Genomic DNA, 21,151 nt, shown 5'->3' with positions numbered 1-21,151 from the left:
ACCTGAAATACTTACCTGAAATAGCTGTGGAAATAAAATCAGTATACACTTATCTGAAATACTTACCTGACATAGCTGTGAAAACAAAATCATTATATACTTACCTGACATACTTACCAGGGATAGCTGTGAAAATAAAATCAGTTCACTTACCTGACATACTTACCTGATATACCTGTGAAAACAAAATGAGTTTACACTTACCTGAAATACTTACCTGATATAGCTGTGAAAACAGTCAGCATACACTTACCTGAAATACTTACCTGAAATAGCTGTGAAAATAAAATCAGTATACACTTACCTGACATACTTACTTGATATAGGCTCTGTGTAAACAAAATCAGTATACACTTACCTGAAATACTTACCTGAAATAGCTGTGGAAATAAAATTAGTATACACTTACCTGAAATACTTACCTGAAATAGTTGTGGAAATAAAATTAGTATACACTTACCTGAAATACTTACCTGAAATAGCTGTGGAAATAAAATCAGTATAGACTTACCTGAAATACTTACCTGACATAGCTGTGAAAACAAAATCAGTATACACTTACCTGAAATACTTACCTGAAATAGCTGTGGAAATAAAATTAGTATACACTTACCTGAAATACTTACCTGAAATAGTTGTGGAAATAAAATTAGTATACACTTACCTGAAATACTTACCTGAAATAGCTTTGATAACAAAATCAGTATACACTTACCTGAAATACTTACCTGAAATAGCTGTGGAAATAAAATCAGTACACTTACCTGGCATACTTACTTGATATAGCTATGAAAGCAAAATGAGAATACACTTACCACATTAACTGCGTGTAGACGGCGCTACACAGACAAACAACCACATTTACTGTGTGTAGACGGTGCTACACAGATTAAACACCACATTTACTGCCTGTAGACGGCGCTACACAATCACATTTACTGCGTGCAGACGACGCCACACAGACAAACAACCACATTTACTGTGTGTAGACGGCGCTACACAGACAAACAACCACATGTACTGCATGTAGACAGCACTACACAGACTACCGACCACATTTACTGTGTGTAGACAGCGCTACACAGACAAACAACCACATGTAGGCTACTGCATGTAGACAGCGCTACACAGACTACCAACCACATTTACTGTGTGCAGACACCGCTACACAGATAAACAACCACATACATTGCAAACAACACCACAGCAGGTGAGACAACAGTTTTTGTCACTTCTCTGACACACACACACGTGCACACACCCACACACACACCTGCCAACAGCAGAATAATGGCACAGCGGCCTAAAACCAATCAGCAAAGAATAGAATAGAATAGAATAGTTAGAATAGATGCATGTCCTACCTCATGTAGTCAGAAGATGCCTCAGAAGTGAGCTCTTCTCTTTCACCCTGTTGATAGCTCCATCTGTGTCCAAAACCATCAATATGTCGTCTTCCAACTTGCCATCAGCAGGAATGCTTGGAGATGCTCCAGTGAAGTCGAACTCCTCAGTTTTTGATTAATTTTAAGGTCGAGAGACTTCTCTTGCAAGCCACTTGTGTGACTGAGAAAGTTAACAAAACTTCATCAATATCAGTATCGACAAAGGACCTGATAGCAACAGATTTGTCAGTTCTTACAAGATGAGCATGACTTGTTCATGAGATCCCATTGGTCACCAACTCACTAAACTTAAACCAAAACTTAAAAACTAAATAATAATTGTTTTTTCTCAAAATGTAATAGCTAGCTATATAGTTGCCCACACTGGCACCAAGTAGCCCACTGGGTGATACCAATGAAAAAGATATAGCCTATAAACTTACTGCACCATTACACAGGTTCCTTGTCCTTGGTTTAAGGGAGATTAGTCTCAGATGAGTGACTGACTGACTGACCTGACTTTGCCGTCCCTAGAAGAACAGAGCAACACTATTCCCTTCGAGGATTATCGATGAGGAAAAAGCCACAAGGTCAACAGCATCAGGTCCTCTATCCAAAGTGTATGAGAGCCCTCCAGGGATCAGTGCAGAGAGGAAAGCCTCTGTCAAAAGACTTGAGACTGCAAGTTAAATCTTGAGACAAGTGCAGAGTGTGACATGAACACAAGCCATGAGGCAAATGTGGCTGAATTTTGACTGTGGCTTGCAAGGCATTTGATGAGAAGTTCTGGTTAGCATTTAATATTGTATAGTGTTTAGCCCTACAAAGCCAAAGAACAGTAACTGCACGATTAGTGAAACTGAGAAACTCCTGTCCCAAAGTATTGTTGGTACAGAACTAAACTATATATTGTTTAGTAGCATTCATGGGTAACAGTTTTTGCTGAATATGAAATGTGAACTCCACTCCTTACCTTTGATCTTGAAAACACACCAAAAACAGTTGCTGCAGATTTGAGGAGGGATGGCTGGGATTTCCCCAACATTCAGCACATCCTGGGAATGTTAAACAATGTCAAACAATTTAAATTATTCCTGTTTCTGTTTGAATTCTCATTGGTTAAGGAGTCTCCAAAAGGCTACTGATTTTGATTGGTTAATGGCTGCACTCTGGCAGCAGCACAGACCAACAGTAACAGGTACAGGTGCTAAAACAGGGGACAAGACATAATAATAATAATAATAATAATAATAATAATAATAATAATAATAACTTTATTTGTATAGCACTTTTCTAAAAACAATGTTTACAAAGTGCTTTACATACAATAAAATCCAAGGATACAGTGATGTAAAACTACCACAATTAATACAGAGAACTAAATAAACGAAATAAAACTCTGAAAATTGTAGGAAAACATACTGTGAGACTGTGGAGACTGTGGCACATGTATTGCTGCAATGTGGACTGTAGATTAAGGGAGAGTTTAAGAATTTAAGAGAAATAGGAATTCAGGAGAATCCCAAGATTTTACTGCAGAGATGATCATCAGATACAGTATCTACTTATCTTTTACAGTTTTGAAGAGAAACAGTGTTGGCAGGTAAGGTTTAGTCCAGTCCTGTCTCTAGTCCACACTCCAATCCGGTAGGTGATGGTAATGCGGTTTCCAACCACCTGTAAAACAACAAAGAAGCAGCAGTAACAGGCTCAGAAAAGCCTCTATACGTTCCGTCACGCCAAACTCCTCAGAAAAATCTGCCAATTTAATATTATCTTGCCTATTGGCAAATTTACACACATCGTAGAACACAAATAGAGACATTTTACTTATCATTAGGATGTACTCTTCAATTCGGATTACATCCAGTACACTAGACAGGACTGTTTGCAATAACATTTCAACTTTTAGAACTGGTCCGCCTGTTATTTCCACAATCTAACGTTCCGTGAATGGCGGTATTGAGCAGTGGGAACCAATTCAAAAATTTGATATGTTATTGAAATAAAGTGCTGCTTGGTGGATCACTTGTATGCCGAATTAAACAGAACGCCCCAACAATTTGAAAAAGCTCTGAAGTTATGTTCTGTCAAGTATGTACTTTTGCCGATAAGCAAAGCACATTAAATTTACAGGTTTTGACGTAAATTGAGCGCATGGGGTAACGGAGAGTGCTGTTAGCCTAATTATGAGTAGGCTAATTGAATTATTAAATTGTTGTACCGGGAATCTTAAATGAACCTTATACATGTCATTCATAGTCTATTACTAGAAAATTGTTTTGAATTAGGTGTGAATTTGACTAATTTACCATAAACTAGCAAACGGTTTGTGCTGCGGCTGCCTGCCACTAAGCTAGCTAATATTACAGTAACCGTCTCTCTCTCTCTCTCTCTCTCTCTCCCTCTCTCTCTCTCTCTCTCACACACACACACACACACACGTTAACTAACTTCAACGAAGAGTTGAATATAGGAAAATACAATACAACAAAATGTTGAGTACGTTAAGGAGAAGCGACTTTACAAGATATATCACTTAAAGTTGTTTGCTCTCCTGTCAAATTAGGAAGATGTCACTTGCGTCCCCTTCATTTTAATCACTCATTAAACTTGCCTGTTTTAATGTCTTACTTACCAAGTCGGGCCTACTTGTTTTCGTTCCTATGTCGCTCTCAGCTTCTCTCCGTCTGTGAAATTTCCTCCGTGAACTTGATGTACATAAGCACATAGCATCACAAAGGCACTGTGACCTCACAGTGGTAAATTGTATAGAGAACGCTGAAGCAGTAACATGTTAGGCTCTACCATCATGTACATATCATAACATGTAATATCTGATATATTTTTTCTGTTATATTGACGACACCTGTAATTTTGTGCATTTCTCATGTTCACTGAAACAAAATGAAGCATCAGTTCAACTGGTTAAACTTGCATTCTGTCACAGTGTGTTTTAATGATTATTAAGTAGGCTACTTTATGAAAAATGTATCATTGCAACTTTGCATGTTGGTTATGCTTGAAGACGTACCTTTCAAATCTGAATCTGTTTTGCTCCTACTGTTCCTGCTACTGCAGATGTGTATCTTTTTAATTATTGGACCCCAGAAAGTTTTTTTTTTTTTTTTTTTTTTTAAATAACACAACACAAACATAAAATTCAAAGCTCATGAATGTGTGGATAACTCATGTACTCCACACTGTATATGTTGTACAACAATGTTTCGATCCAACATGGATGTTTGTAGGACACATGCCAATTCCAATTTGACGCTGGATATTTAAAGAGTATTTTGCAAAGTGGTTTTGAAATGAGAGAAACATGCTGTGGTCAAAAGTCACATGCATGTTTTTTTTCAGTGAAAGATATTCTAACACCATTCACAGGTCTTATACACAGCGATCACAACAGTCATGTATTTCCCCTTTCAGGAATTAGGACCATACCTTCTATGAACCAACCAAACATAAACAGTGGCTCTCTTGGTCTTTGGCGTATATTGCAAAAAATCCTGAGGCAGAATAGAGAGATTTTACTCTTTGGAGGATGAGTGAAGTATATCAAATCAAAAAATAATTCTACTTTTTCCAGTGGAGATTCATTCCTGCAAGAATGTAGTATCTTGAAGTAGTATCTTGAAACAAGGCAGAACACTTAATAGAGCTATATCCTATTCTCGTACATTTTCTGACCCGACAAGATGGGCTTCCCTAGTCTGTACCACATTTACACACTTAGTAGTCTTTTCTGATATATCTTCATAATCTATCATAATCTTAATTACATTTATAGTTTATTCTTATACATTTTCTTAAGCGACAGAATGCGTTACCCTACTCTTATCCACATTTATACAGGTAGTAGGCTATTCTCATACACAGCTTTACCTAACCTAATTTATGCAGGTTTAGCCTGTTCTGATATATTTTTCTACCCAACAGGATGGGCTACCCAAGTCTTAAATTAATGAATAGCCTAAATTAGAAAAAAAAACTCCCCTACCCAAGTAGTAGGCTACCCTACTCTAGTCTTTACCAGATTTACACACTTAGTAGCCTATTCCATCTATAGGATGGAATCTGCTACTCTTCTCTTTGGCTTCTTTCAGCTGCTACCAAAAAAAATGAAATTATTCAATTTACAGTCTGAGGAAAAAAGCTCATAAGTCTTTGAAAAGCTGAGGTACTTTTGTAGGTACTTATAAATTATGTCAAACAAAGAGTCTTTGTGCTTAGGATCATGTGAGGTGTGTGTGTGTGTGTGTGTGTGTGTGTGTGTGCTAGTCAATGATCTAAAATGGGCTTTAGCTCCACCTCGTGGTCTATTTACGTATATTGCATTTGCGTCATTAAAGAATCACGCTCACGCAACCTTACTGCGTCAAGCTAGCCAGGATATGTCAAACTAAGACAGGAAATTACATATATTGCCTTCAAAATAAAAGCGTAAACCCTGTCACTTTAGAAGTAAAAGTAAAATGATAAAAAAAACAAAAAGGAATGATTAAAAAATACAAAATGAAAATTTAAAAGTTGGAATCAACAAAACAAAAAAATGCTATCAATGTATAGGGATATATGGCTACGAATATATGCTGTGAAAAGACATTACGGAAAAAGCAACAATGGTGTTTCCATTTGGTACAAATTCCTCCTAAATTGTTTTTTTTTTAAATTTCTCTCTGGTATTTTGGTATTCCAAAAAACATCACGGCATACTGTATGCGCGTCTATATGGGTTTTATTTTGAAAGTGTTGATCGGAAGTCTTACTTTTTCCGGGTATCTTGACTCTGGTGTTCCCTTAACGGAATTTTGCTTTGCCAGTGAACTGTGGTTTTCGGCCATTTCTTTCACAGGTCTTTAGCCTGTTTCTCAACATTGTTTGAGAGAATTAACGTTATATCTTGTAAGTAAATAAAACTTCGGAGTAAGCACAAGCTAGATTTGTTTTCTTGTTTTGTCGGCTGGGTTGCTTGCCAGCTGAATCTTCTCGACATGGACCCAGCAAGCCGATACCAAGTGGTGAGTGTGGCCAAATGAAATCAAAACACTATTTGATACCTTGGCCTGCCTGTCAATGGAAACAAGGCCTAACGACGACAAAGGCATTGCTAAAATTATGGCATTCAGTCGAAATGGGATATTTTATCTAGACTCCGAAGTAAAACTTGGTAACTTGAAATGTCATTTGAATGGTAACGTTAGCCAGTTAGTTGTCTTTTTTACTCGAATTGTTTTGACAACTTGCCATACATCAAGCACTTCCGCATTGGCTAGGCTAACGCTAGCTAGGTAGCTAAGCTTAGCCTTGTAGGCCTTGCAAGTTAACCTTCCATGAAAATGTGTTATATTATTAACTTGGCCTAATTAATAGCAATACGCTAACTTGAAAGCTCGTGTTAAGTTACATTATCGTTGATGTCAGAAAACATTTGAAACGCGTTGGCAAGCTAACAAGCTGTAGCGTTAGCAAGACAAGTAGCGTTAGCTAATCCCTAACGTAGCCAAAGGGACAAAGTTTGCTAACTAGCTACCGAGATGTAAGGGAACATCACAGTTGGGTATAAAATTCCAAAGGGCCAGTAAAAGATTCCTGTGAAGAGTATCAACTAACGTTACTTAGGTTACTTAGCTAACACATTTTCACTAAGTTGCTAACTAATTATATATCTCCTAGCAGAAGAGTGTGCCTCTTATCTAATAAGACATTACAATTGTATGATTCAAAGCGCTGACATTTTCGTTCTCGGTACAAAGAGGTGCTTCTTCACAAGACTTCCTCAAAAGTAAAGAGTGGCTGTCCAGTTACGAAATTACCACTAGGTCTATGCTGTTAAATCTTTGGTTGTGGCCGAAAAAACTATCTAGTCAATTAACCAGCAATCATGTGGAGATTCTTTTCTATTCTAAAAACACTATTTGGCAGGTGAAATAGTGGAAGTGGCTGATGAGTTTTGGAAATCATCAGCAGCTGTGGCCAGTGGAAGAAAAAGTTTGTTCCCTGCTCTGATACCTGTGGTTCTGGGCACAGGGGTGGTAATCCCGCAGAATTTGATATGAGCCAAAGTGAAGTAATCCGTTGCTTTACCTCTCAAACCCTGAACAAGCACACATTTCATTTTCAAAAATAACCCACTCTTTGTAAACAGGAAGACTAATACCAGACCCAGTTCTTCAGTACTTCAAAACAAGGAGTTTTCATGGTTTATTCAGTTACAGTCTAGCAATTGTCATCATTTGTCTGTGTTTAGGCTATGTCCTGAGTCGCAAACCCAGGCCAAACTGATAACACTATCTGATGTTGACGTTTGCTCACAAAGTGTAGACAACCCCATCTTCAATCCCCCTTGACGTATGCTGTGCTCTCTGCCCCAAATTATGTTAGTTACACTTTTGATCTTTTCTGCTTGTTGCAATTTGGTCGCTAAGCAACCGTCTGTGGTTTTGCGTCAGTATGTCCGCTGAATTTTCAGGGTTTTCCACTTCCTGTGTTTAGGCTGGGGGCAGTACAGTCGAGTCACGACTCTCCAGCAAACTGTTTGAAGTTACTCAGATGAAGATGCTCTGTGATGCAGCGATCTTTCTCAACACAAGCACACAGTGTATGTAATAGTTCAGAAGGGCACGCACACTTTTTTCATTCCTCCCCACATCTTTCTCTCTGTGTCTCTCTCTCGTTATCCAACTCTTCTCTAAATGATACTGAGATTTCTGCAAGTATCTGTAACTGTTGTGCTGAGAAGGCCTTGGCTTGTGTATATTTGGACATGAGGAGGCTTGCGGCTATGTTGTTAAGCTCTTGCGTAATGCTGTGTGCGCGGGGGTGTGATATGCTCTGTCCTTGATTCTGGGCCAGTCATCAGCCATTCATTCAGTCACTGCTTTGTACATCGACCCCAAGCTGGTAGAGGTTTACATGATAGTTGGTGGGGAGGGGGTGAAGGTCCAGCATTTGAGAAGTGTATTTGCATGGTTGCTAACTAACTAAGTCTCCTTTCCTTTTAAAACAAGCGCACCATGCCGTCACTCAGTTGGTATGGAGCGCACATTAAGCGACCAAGCTGTATCTTCTCTGTTAGCAGTCTTGCTTCAAATGTCATTACAAAGAGTGTTTCCTCTCTATTCAATGGTGTTACACCGCAGCAAGAAAGGTGCCGTCACTGCCAGAGCAAATGGAAATTAAATAACCGTATGAGCTGAATTTCGAGGTGATAATTATAGTGCTGATACTGAGAATTAATGTTTTTATTAAGACAAAATATTCTGAGAAAATTGTTTTTTTGACTGCAACCTCCCTTGAACCATAAGCGGGACAAAAACAGGGGACATGTGGAACCAAAACTAAAATTACACTAAGTACCGCTTTGACACTAAATTACAGATGCAACCAGATACCACACCACATCTGATGTTTCAGACGCTGCCTTTATCATTCTTTTGTCCTCATCTTAGGACCAGCAACCTTGAGGAAGGCATTTGGCTAAAACATTAGAACTAGTCGGGTAAAATGTTTTTGTATCAGTACAGTCTCCTGAATAACAGTATACTAATTCATCCTGGTCTGGCCATTGTGTTTGCCTCCAGCACTCTGCATCCAATTTCTCTTGTTTAGGTGAGCTCCACAACATAAACCCTGATCAACTTTTTCTACCAGTTTTCAAGTCTAGAGTACCATCAGTCACTCATCCGTTTCTGTCTTGTTTAGAGATTTGTCATACTGGTGTGAACAAGTTTCATTTGCTCCGCCACATTGTTCAGCGTTAGTTGTCTGATTTATGCCGGCAATGTAATTCGTAACTACTCGTTGGCTGTTATCTTATGCAAAATTGTCCTTGCTAGCAGGAATTTGAATGGGGGATTGGTGGAGATGGCAGTCAACAAGAAGCACCTCAATATCCCAAAGCCACAACCTCATTTGTGTCACCGTTGTTTACCTGACATCATAATATTAGGATTAAAAAAATCATACTGGAGCAACTGGGGTGTAAGTTGACTTTCTCAAGGGCACCTTGACAGGAGTTGTTGAAGAGATGAGATCGTTACTCTTTCACTTTACCCACACAGATTTCCTGCCAACCGTTCTCTGACCTTTAGGTTACTATTGCCTCTCTGTAATTTGAGTAAGGTGTTTGGCTCTTTGGCCTGATGAAATTAATGTACTTAGAGGCCTGAATGACTCTGTCAGCTGTAGCATGGGCAGTATTAAGCGTATTACTTTCTCAGTGTATCACATTCCTGTTACTCCTCTGTTGACAGACCCATGTTTTCTTCCAACTCTGCGTTGGCATATATTATCAAACATATTCTGTTGAGGGCAAATGGACACACATGCTTAATAGTCACAAACAGGACTTGATAATGCTTATGGCTGAAACAAGTTCCTAAAAGGAACCATCATTATAGTCTAATAGACTTATTTTATCTGCTTCTTAATGTAATCCTGATTAGTGACAGCAGCTTTTGTGTAGCACATGTAGGATAAACAGCTGATTGATACATTCATTAACTGACCTCTTTATAGAAAAAGTGCGGCCTCAACCACATTTTGTGCTGATTTAAAAAAAAAGAAAAAAAAGAAAAGTGAATTGTGCGATGCACATTTTGTTTCCATGACTACCTGTAGCAGCTGCTACTATCAGCAAACAGTATTGATGTTCAACTTTCAAACACTTATCAGAACCTCCAACAACAGAGCCAGTATGCTCCACACTTACTTACTCTTTATGATCAGAGCAACAACTAATAACAACTTTCTCCATTTTCATTCTGGTTGTTGTAGTAAACAGTTGCCAACGCACTGTGGAAACCCGCCTCCTCTTCTTAGTGATTCCATCCTCAGCTCACCAGAAATGTGGTACAAGTCATTTAGTCTCCTCCACAAAGCTGAACTTTTCTCAACTTTAGAAAGTGTTCTGCCTAAAATGACACCAGGTGTAGCACCTTTAAAGTCCGCTTTCTATCCGCCTTGCAACCGCTCCCCATTGGCTTTCATGTACAAGAGCTGAGATTAGTTTGAAAAAAGTGGAATAGTGTTAACGCACCCTTACGCAGCCACCCTTATGGATGACTGATTCCTCTAATCTTGTCTCCTCTCCCAGTTGCACAATGAGGACGACTCCTCAGAGGCCTCCACCAGTGAACAGCAGCCATCTACTTCTGCCACAGCCCAGGCTGGTACATCATCGTCCCAGGCCCAGGCCCAGGCCAGCCCAGCCCCCCCTGCCCCAGCATCAGAGCAGCCGTCAGGGTCAGGGACCCAGGGTGAGGCAGATGCCCCTCCACCCCCCTACGCCTCCATCGACCTGGGAGCAACCGCCTCTGCACCTGGTATGCAAAATAATATATATATATACGGTATGTGTGTATGTGTGTATATATATATATATATATATATATACATGTTACATACATTTTATATCCTTACAGGACCCAAGAGATTATTTTCCTTCTTCGCGGAATATGTTTATATGCTTGATGGGATTTTAAAACCGAGAAAAAAAGTCAATATGACATGAAAAAGAGAAATGAAGAAACAGATTTTTTTGCTCCAGTGTAAATACAGGTTTAGTGTCGAGATGGAGTAGACCCCAGTCACATGGTGTTTTCTTTTATAGTGTACATTTTACAATGTCACCTTCACCTCTGCACCTTTTCATAAAATCAGCCAAGGCCTATTGTGCTCTCCAGTGGGGCCTGCCCTGACTTCCCTCGCCTACGTGTCCAAATCCACAGTTACCCCTATGCCCTGCTAGGGTATATTTTTGTGGTAAACTTTCCCGGGGAACAGCTCTGGGAACACACAGCATTTTGAATCATGTACATCATTAGAAAACACCCTCGCTTGCTTTTCATGTTTAGTTCCACCTCTCCTAGTCTGTCGAGAGGCCTACGATTCGTTCCTGGCATGGGAGATTCGGCTTTGAAACCAGTCTGTTACAGTTTCATGTACATGGATTAAGCCTAATTGAGATTAAATAGTTCCTTTCAGTGGAAATCTTCATTGAAAGAAGTTTCTTGGACTAGCTTAGACTAATGCGTCTTTGTAAAACTGGTTCCTTAATGGACATATTCAGGTTTCAGCCATATTTAATTTGCAGAGCTTAGAGTTCATAGTGTAGCAACAGCTCAGCGATGTTGTTTTTCCAGTGTGTGGTTGCATGCTTGCTAAAATGGTTACAGGATTACATTCCATGGCAGTTTTGTGGTAACTATTTGAGTGCCATGCCCGGTCTACCCATGAGCCAATGTGCATTTCCATGACAGCATTACCAAAATTATTGGCTGCCATTTTAGATATACTAAGCTAGATATGTAGTAATTCTTTATAATTCTGTGTCTTCTCCGATTTGTCAACAGAGACTAGTTTCCGAAGCGATTTCCCGGTGCCTCCGCCCTACAGTGTTGCCACCTCACTGCCCACATACGATGAAGCAGAGAAGGCCAAAGCTGCCGCCATGGCTACCTCCACTGTGGAGGTGATGCCGAGGGTGAGGACACACACACACAGCATCACTTGCCTCTTGCCTGATTTGGAAATTATAAATCTCTTCCTTGTACTTTATTTTCTTTCCTCTTTCACTTCCTTTTATGAAAATAGCATGTAAAAATGGCTCTTAGCCTGCGAAAGCCCTTCCCTTGAAGTTTAGCCTAACTCCATGCTAAGCATAATGTTAGCATATGCAACTCAGACCTGGCTGAAATAACATGTGCAAATACTTAATATGTGTTGTTCAACTTTGGTGCCAAATGGGTGGGGTTTAGGACAGTGCTAAGCATGCTAGCAAATGACGACAATCGCATCTGAATTACCCCACCCTTCTGGCACTCCATGCAGGTTAAAACATGGAAGAATTAGTCACAGTTAGTATTTGACCCAGGTCTGATGTGCGGTTTAACACAGCCTTGATCACATGTAATTTGCCCAATGTAGTGCTCTCCAATGAGCAAGCTGCATCATTGCATTAACTTTGTGTAGTAGATGTTTTTGTTGCTGTTTCACAATGAGCATCAAGAGCCAAATTCAGATCAGTCAATTATGGTTGAGACAGATTTTTTTTTTTAATTAGGCCATTGTCTATTCTGTGTGTGTGTGTGTGTGTGTGTGTGTGTGTGTTAGGATGATGACTTCCCTCCCAGAGATGATTTCAGCGATGCTGATCAGCTTCGAGTCGGGAACGATGGAATCTTCATGCTGGCCTTTTTCAGTAAGTCGACCTGGTGTTTGATTTTTATGACTATGAGAATTTAGCAAGGCAGTACACAGTACCTATTGCTTTATACAACCAAAGTTATGACACACTTCTGAAAAATGTAAATAATTGTTTTCTAACATGTTAAAGTTTGGTAACTTGATCTAGGTAAATTGCTGCTTATTCATGGACAGCGTATAGTCCTTGAGTGAATAGATTGAGTGTAATTTAAATTTATGTTTTCAATAAAGTGTATTGTTGTAAACAAGAAGTGTTATCATTCCTCTTGTGCCACTTCATACTGTTGCATGCAACTGCAGTTGTGGCGAGGAAGCACATTCTCCTGAGAGGCAGAATTTTGTGGGACATCAAACCAGTCTTAAACATTTGGCATTAATTTCCCAATGCAGATGAATGAAATGTATTTCATATTAAAAATGTATAAAAAGATGATCAAGATCTTCTAAATCTTTCAAGGATAACACAATAAAGCTTGAAAACTTTTACAAATGTGACTTATGGAGGTTGTGTCTACCTAGGGCGCTAAGCCAGTGTAAATACAACCATAAATGATGGGAAGCAGATTTCCTCAAACCATCCATTTTTCCAACCATCAATTGATGTTCTGTCCTCAATGCCACGTGTAAATCCCCATATAGTCTGTTTGAAAAAGGCCTTTCTTAGTCAGTTTACATGGTCTGTCTCAGTTGCTTAACCACAAGCGGTGTTGGTAGTCAACGGTTAGAAAAGTGTGCTTACACAGGCATACATCCTAAGTACTGTGTATCCATTTCTTTGTCCAGATCATTACTTGTTCTGTTATTTTCTGTTATTTAGGAGTAGCCAAATGTTTTTCAGTCACTTTGATGCCTTACCACATCTTTTTTTCAATACACAGTCTATAAATGAGTTGAGTAGAGGCAGTAATTCTACACAGTTCACTAAAGGAACTAAATTCAGTTAAGTTCATTTACAGTTCACTAAATTCCCCAGAGCTGGCTAGTCATGTGGTAGTCCCAACGTCATCAAGGTTTGGTTAGTGTTTTGGCCGTTCATTTGTTGCACCCAGATTTCAAAATAGCTGGGTTCTACATGGTTCCACTCGTTCAATCGATTAGAGAATTTACATTGCAAGATTAATGGTAATCTAAATTGGATTTGCATTTTGAAATTTGAGAAGAACAAGAAAAAAAACATTGGTACAAAACTGTATACAAATCAGCCTTAGTTTGATAAAGGACTACAATTTCCATAGTGCTTGACGCCATAGCACCATTTCAATCGACTGCCTGGCTCTCTGTGATAATCGGATTGGAACTAATTGTACAGCATTTTACAGATTCCCTAAGAGTGAATGCTTGAAAGAATGGCGGATCAGACTTTTTCTTCTTTCAAAAAGCCATGCAGGGTGTTAGGATACTAGGGCTGTTACAGAACAGAGATAACCGGGTCAAATCGGCTCTGAGGAGAGAGGGACAGTGGAACGAGTGTAAGGGCTGTACTGATAGTGTGATTGGTCGGGAGTTGGCGAGGCTTATGGGTATTGTAGTGGGTGTCATGGAAATGTATGCGTCTGACGATAAAAAAGCTTATTTGTCAACAGAGATGTTGAAACATTCACAATCATTGATGACAGAAATCACATAAAGGAGCCTTGCTTCACCTCGTATAAGATAATAAGCTTACTTGATACAGATTGGCTGTAATCAACAATGGAATGAAGTTGGACGGGTGGCTAACATGGGGAACATCACTTGTTGAACCACTGTGCCACGTGACTTTGCAAAAATACACCTGCCTAGGGTAGTGGTGGTTGCTGTTGTGTCCCTATGGTTTCACCACAAGGTGGCAGCCATGATGCAGTTTAGAGTTCAGCTCTCAACATTTAACAATTTCCAATAAGGTGAGGTCTCCCAAGACACTTACTTTGGATGAGTATGTGTATATTTTTCAGCCTATCACAAAGATACAGTCTGGAACTTATTTAAGTTTTTGATAATACTGACACATGTTCTTGACAACTTGTACATGAAATACAAACTTCTTAACCGAGCAGAACTCAAAATACAAGTTTTATAATTTACAAACATTTCAAATGTAAACAATCCTTTTATAGCCTCAAAATAAATGTAAAACTCATATTTGTGTGCTACATAGTCCTCCATCACAGGCCTCCCCATTTACATGAATTAGGTTTTGCTTGTCATTTTATGAGTAACACTTTACAGTTGCTGGGTGTGACTTTAATTTTGAAAATTGACACAGCCATTTCACAAATGAAAAGTATTACATGAATGTCTACATCAAAGCTCTACTGAACTTAAGGACTGAATGATTGTTCATGAATGTGTCATAGAGATGTAATGAGGTTCTTGTTCAGGTTTTTTTTTTCTGTTATAAACCATCATTGACCAAAATTGTGCACTTATGTGTGTGTCTTCATGTTTCTCCTTCCAGTGGCCTTCCTGTTCAACTGGATCGGGTTCTGCCTGTCCTTCTGTCTGACCAATACCATCGCAGGACGCTACGGAGCCATCTGTGGCTTTGGCCTCTCCCTCATCAAGTGGATTCTCATCGTCAGGGTACGTAAAGAGTGGAGAAGTTATGCTTTTGCATTTGTAATGTACCGAGTTTTCACTATAGACTGGGCTCAACTTGGTTCCACATATTCTGACGGCGCAGTCTTGATTAGTTGTTTATTATCCCTGTGAGCGTGTGTTTGTCATACAGTACAAGACTCAACAGTGAAATATACATATCCTTACCTCTCTCTATCTATCCTGCTGTTTCCAGTTCTCTGACTACTTCACTGGCTACTTCAATGGTCAATACTGGCTGTGGTGGATCTTCCTGTTGCTTGGTGAGTACAAAGTCTTATCTGAAAAAAAGGTTACCATTTTGAATGTTCTGAATGATTTTTTTTTTAAAAGTCTTTATATATGTGTACTGTGCTGCTGATATCCTTTCCATCCATACTCTACAGTGGAAGTCTCTGTTGTGATGTGAGTAAATAATAACTGCCTTCGCCCTCCCCAGGTCTCCTGCTCTTCTTCAGGGGCTTCGTCAACTATCTGAAAGTCCGCAACATGTCAGAGAACATGGCCACCTCTCATAGAACACGCCTTTTCTTCCTCTACTAAAGGTAAAGGTCCTTATTCCCGAGCTTATTACAGAACATAGTGTCCTAATTGACATACTGTCATATTGCCCCTCCTCTGTCAGCATATATCATACTGATTACTAACCAATATCTTCAAATCTAGTCAAGAAATGAAGGTCTGGAAGAAGTGTGGGGTTTTTAAAAGGGACATTTGTAAGAATTCTACTTTCAAAATTATGGATAGTTTTTTTTTTTTTTAGTATGCTTTTATTTTCTTTTTTTCCATTTATGACTGGGACACGTGGATGAAGCTGTAGCCCTAATGAGTTCATAATTTTCCACAGGTTTCCACACCATCTCCATTCCTCCCTAATGTGAAGTTCCTTTCCACCCCCCCGAATGACCTGACCTAAAAGCCTTGCAGTGAAGAGAGGAGGTAGGGAAGGAATGAAGGAAAGAAGTGGGGAGAGAGTGTCACCAGTCTCATTAAAAACATAACATGACTCACTCTGAAGTTTCTACTGCTGAACCATCTCTTTGATGATCAGATCTCTTCCTGGCTTTGTTTTTTTCCCCCCACCCTCCTTTGAATCAAAACTCTTTTTTTCCACTGACCTCCCATTTTTTTTGATTATCTTTACATAGTCTGTGCTGGAATCGTCTGAAACACCAGGCCGCCATATGCGTCATGTATCTCAAGAGCAGGAGTGTCGATCTGAAACCAGTTCACCAAAATGAGCATATGAAGAGGGTTGTTCCAAAAAGAGAGATCCAACATTTGAAAAAAGTGACACCTACTCTGACAAACACAAAATTAAAGCAAATTATGGCACTTGTTTTGAAGGCTAGTAGGTAACTTAAGTCCTTAGTTGACAAAGTAATACTTAAACCGATTGGATTCTCTATATTTTACCCAAAAAGCATATATAGCAACTTGGAAATGGCGTCTTCATATTCACATGACTCAAACAGTGATACTATTTCAGCACTCCCACCATGGGTAATAAGCTGGTCTCCAAAGTATGGAAAATCGAAAGAAAAAACATTATATAGTTGAGCAAAAGTCAGTGAAATTTTACCTTGCATTGAATTACTTGCCTCTGATAGTCTGCGTACATCACTACAATAAGAAACGGTAATATTATCAGCCAAAATCTCCAATGTCTAAAAATGGATGTCTGGAAAAGAACTTCAAAATGGAAAATGTGTAAGAACCAATTCACCAGTCTTACAGTGTGTGTCCTCCCTAACATGTCACCCTCTCCACCCTGACAAAGCTGAAAATTAGAAGCCAAGAAGGCAAGAGGAAAGATTTCCGCCTTGAGAATGCTCAGTGAGGGGAGCAGGGGCGCGAGCGAAGTCGGCTAGGTCTACAAATGTGCATCAAGTGGATGGGGAAAACCAGAGATATTCATTGATCTGTTTACATATCACGGACTCTGCAGTTCTGTTTAGTTTTCAAGACTGAATGCATCAAACGTTCCCAAGGCGCCTAATTCCTGTTGACTCTCTTCTTTATCTATTCTCTTTTGCTATACCATGGCCAGACACGGCTCAGAATATTTAGAAAACAGGACTGAAAACATTTTATATTCTTTTAATTGAAACTATAGGCCTGCTGATGGATCATCCTTTCACGTACCCAGTTTTTGTTTTGGAAAAAACTGATCAACTGAATTAATGTATGGGCCCTGACCTGAGAACTTTTGGCCCGCTCGCTGAGACAGGAAACCGTACAAATTGCCCTTTTCAATTATTTCTGAGTTGATGAACAAATTTTTAGACTGACAATTTCCATCAGGTCCAGGATGGGAACCCTGATCTAGAATGCCTGAACTTGTTACATAAAGAAGTTCTGCTAAACTTAACTCTTACCTGAACCTCACTGGAAACCTTATGTCTAACTCTGTCCTTGAACAGACACACACACTTAAGCAAAAAAGCTTTTCAGAGATTGCAGTTTTTCACTTTCTGATTTCTCTCGACTTTCAAGGAGAACTTTGTCATGGTGGTCAGACCTATGCAGTATCGATCTCCATCCATCATGACATTATTTTTAGAGGAGGTGGGTAAACTTTGCTGCCATGCAGCCATTGTACATTTAATGACAGACTTCCTGTGATGACAATGACTGCACCCTCTCTATTCCTTGGTCGGCAATCTCTGATTGAATCAAAGGCAAATAAAAAGAATGTTTCCACTATGCTTGCCTAACCACCGGCTGTCTAGTGAAACCAAAACTGTATATCATCTGTTCTTGGCCATATTTTACAACAGAGGATAGACAATTCCACAATTTATCATACCAGTCCTTCTCAGACAGCTGTAAAACATGATATACAGCTTTAAAAAGTGCTCTACAGGTCACCTGAACTCGCCCGTGATATTACAGCAATAGAGAAGAGTGTGTTGTTTCATTGGTTGACATCATCATGCTTCATACGTGTTGTTTTTCTCCAAACTGATTGCTAACTATGTCTGGCAAAACAGTATCTGTAAGCTACCAAGTAACACAGCTTATCAAAGGAGGTACTTTGGTTAAAATAGTATTTTTAGGCCACAGTGGAGTGCAGCACACACAGTCAAGCACCCTGGCTAAAGTAGAATCAGTGGAGAGTGGCACAGAGGCAGGACTTCATGGCAAGTGAGCCTTGTATGCATCTCCCAACTGTGCTGTCATGGAAGTAGAATAAATAGGGTTTTACAGAACTGTTACTCGCCAGGCTTGGGTAAAATAATCTTTGAAAAAAAAAAAGGGTCTTATGCAATTTAGTCCTTCGTAAATACCTAATTGTGAATGTCAATTCCTGTGATAATGAATTAGCTATAGTTGAATTGTTTAGTCGAGTGCATCAGAGGTGGAGTTCAATCCCAATCTGAGATCCAAATCTGCCATCAGGTCCAGAGTCAAACGGTTAGGAATTTTTGGACAAGGCTGAGGTGCTATCGATTGAACAAGCAGTCCTTCTGAATCTTTATAGACATAGAGGCATCGCATTGAAGAAATTTCATTTCTTTATTATTTGGGTTTGATAATTGTGTACCCAACGGACTGGACTGCACAGTCTTGTCAACAAGATGCTTCTGATTGATCTCAGAGATCCACAAAAAGTCTCTTAATAATAGAATCAGAGGAAAAAACAATCTAAGATGAGCAATGCAAAACTAAAACAAAACTTTTTAAAATGTTCTAAACCATTTTAAATATGGCCGGGTCTGCATGTTCTGCATGATTTAGAGAAACCCTGTCCTACAGTAGTTCTACATGTGGATCTCTCTGGGATTTGGCTTGTTAGGACTAGATTAAATTAAAATTTCTTTCTGTCCTTCTGACTTCTTTCTGTCTTTTCATAGAGTGAGAAACTAGCTCCCATTGAGAAGGTGGCAGCACAGTGAAGGCTGCAATTGGATTGTGTGGAGAAAACAGCCACCTTTTTATCATGTGATAAACAAACTTTGAACTTGCAACATCAGAATGATATCACAAGATATCACATTTACACGTGAGCGTAACAGTGATAAACGGGAAATTGGGGGGATACTATCCATTGTGAATGGACTATGAGTTCATAAGGTTCATAATGTCTATGATCATGTGCACCATGAAAATGGAGCCCTACTGGACAAAGAAAAAATGCTTTTTGATGATTTCTTTTTGTCATGTTTTCATCCAGAAAATGAAATGTATATACCAGCTTATGCCAATTCATGATATTTGCACTTTCAAGAACTTCTGTATATGATTTGTGAATCTGCTTAACTTGATGTGGTGGGTAGACAAAATTATCTTAGCCATCCAAGTTTTTCAACTGGAATTCTTAATCATCCCAAATGGATATTTTGCCTTTTGCACTTTTTATTTTCAAAACGATAATATTGTTATTGTGTGTCTTGTTTCATTGCTTTTAGCCTAAACTGTGACAGTTTAAGTATTGCCAAACTTTTTTTAATGCTACAATAATTATAGTTTTTTTCCACTCATGAGTCATATCCCAGTAAAGCCTCTTTCAGCAATATCAACATCTTTCAATGAATTAAGCTCTGATGCATGATTTATGCACCTGATTGAGTGGGTTAATACTAGGACTAAAAGGTTAGTAGTACAATTACATTTATTTGTAAATAAAAGAAGAAAAGAGACAACAGCCAAACTATTTTTGTCCAAGATAATCCTTATAACATCCTCTGGAGCAGATATGGTTGTTATGCATTCATGTAACTGGAATAAAACTCAAAGGTGATGTCTTGCAAAAATGCCAATAAAGTTCAAAAGCCTGCCAGTCAAGTTTTATGTTTGATTTGGGGTTTTATGCACCATCTTGCTACATGGCACTAGTGGATAAAATTATGTTGATGTTGAATAAATAACAATTATACTGATTAATGACTTTTGCTCTCATTTGTGTATGAGATTTTTTTTAAAAAAGCTCTGCCCGTGAATTATGCAAATCAAATGGCTGATTGATTGATTTTGTGTCATGTCTAAAGGATTGAATGATAAAACAAATATTATCCAAAAGGCCATTGCAAAACAGTCAAAGGAGGTTTTATGGTTATTGATAATAAGCAACATGGAGCTAAATAGTTTGCATTTTGTCATCCACTGTGCCCCAGTCATTTTAATGGACAACTAAGAAGGGCGACATTTCTTCCAAATTTTGCAAATAGTTAAATAAAGGTTAGGCAGGCACTCGGCATAAGAAAACTGGAGTCAAGTGGAACTTAAATGTGCATTTTGGAAGCAAAATACTGAAATTCGTAGTGATAATTGTGATTTGATATTACTGATTTAAAACAAAAAAAAGCCCCATGCAAGCAAGTATTTCTGATGGATACTCCTAATTGTTAATTTTACTCATAGGTGTCCATATTTCAGTCTGGGAGGATTACACACTTGATGGGCCACCCAGTCAGTCATCAGGCCCATTCTATTTCTCAATTGTTTGAATCACTTGCCATTCCCTTTCTTTATTATGTATCCTGGCCTTCACTATAGTATTCAGTCCAATAAAGGAGAAATTACATGAAAATATAATACTAAAAAAGAACCACTTCTTGTAACAACTGTCCTGAAAATCCAACCATGAGCAATGCAACTCACCAAGATGCCCTATTGTGCTTGGGGACGCAATTATTAGGCCTATGCTACCAAGGACAAAGAACAAGTTCACCCACAAGGCAAGTAATGTGAATGTGAAATGAAGCTTCAAACATATGCCAAAGATTCACGTTTTTATGTCATTCAAGAAGGCAATTCAGAAATGATTAATAGTTAATTTGTGTCTTGAGGAAAATTCATTCGATGGCTTAAAGAAAACTTTTTCAGATGAAAGTTGATCAATTTAGCCATGCTCTAGTGAAACTCATCCATCATGTTTATGCTGACAATAATGTGTACTGTAGGTATGAATTATTTAGTACTTTTATAGATTAACTTCTTGTTCCCTCTAGCGGTACCAAACCTTTTCTTTG

General features: G+C 38.8%; 1 protein-coding gene across 1 annotated transcript; it reads left to right on the top strand.

Annotated features, from left to right (window-relative positions):
• Positions 1-6,204: 6,204 nt before the first annotated feature.
• ndfip2 (Nedd4 family interacting protein 2) lies at positions 6,205-20,059 on the top strand. Its single transcript, XM_071912214.2, has 8 exons — positions 6,205-6,412; positions 10,489-10,717; positions 11,747-11,877; positions 12,507-12,594; positions 15,037-15,161; positions 15,373-15,439; positions 15,616-15,721; positions 16,024-20,059. Exons 1-7 carry the CDS (start codon positions 6,386-6,388, stop codon positions 15,717-15,719), a joined length of 771 nt encoding a protein of 256 aa, XP_071768315.1. The 5' UTR covers positions 6,205-6,385; the 3' UTR covers positions 15,720-15,721; positions 16,024-20,059.
• The last annotated feature ends 1,092 nt before the right edge of the window (positions 20,060-21,151 follow it).

Source organism: Centroberyx gerrardi, chromosome 21, assembly GCF_048128805.1.
Source record: "Centroberyx gerrardi isolate f3 chromosome 21, fCenGer3.hap1.cur.20231027, whole genome shotgun sequence".
Lineage (NCBI taxonomy): Eukaryota > Metazoa > Chordata > Actinopteri > Beryciformes > Berycidae > Centroberyx > Centroberyx gerrardi.
This window is presented reverse-complemented; position numbering and strand designations above follow the sequence as displayed.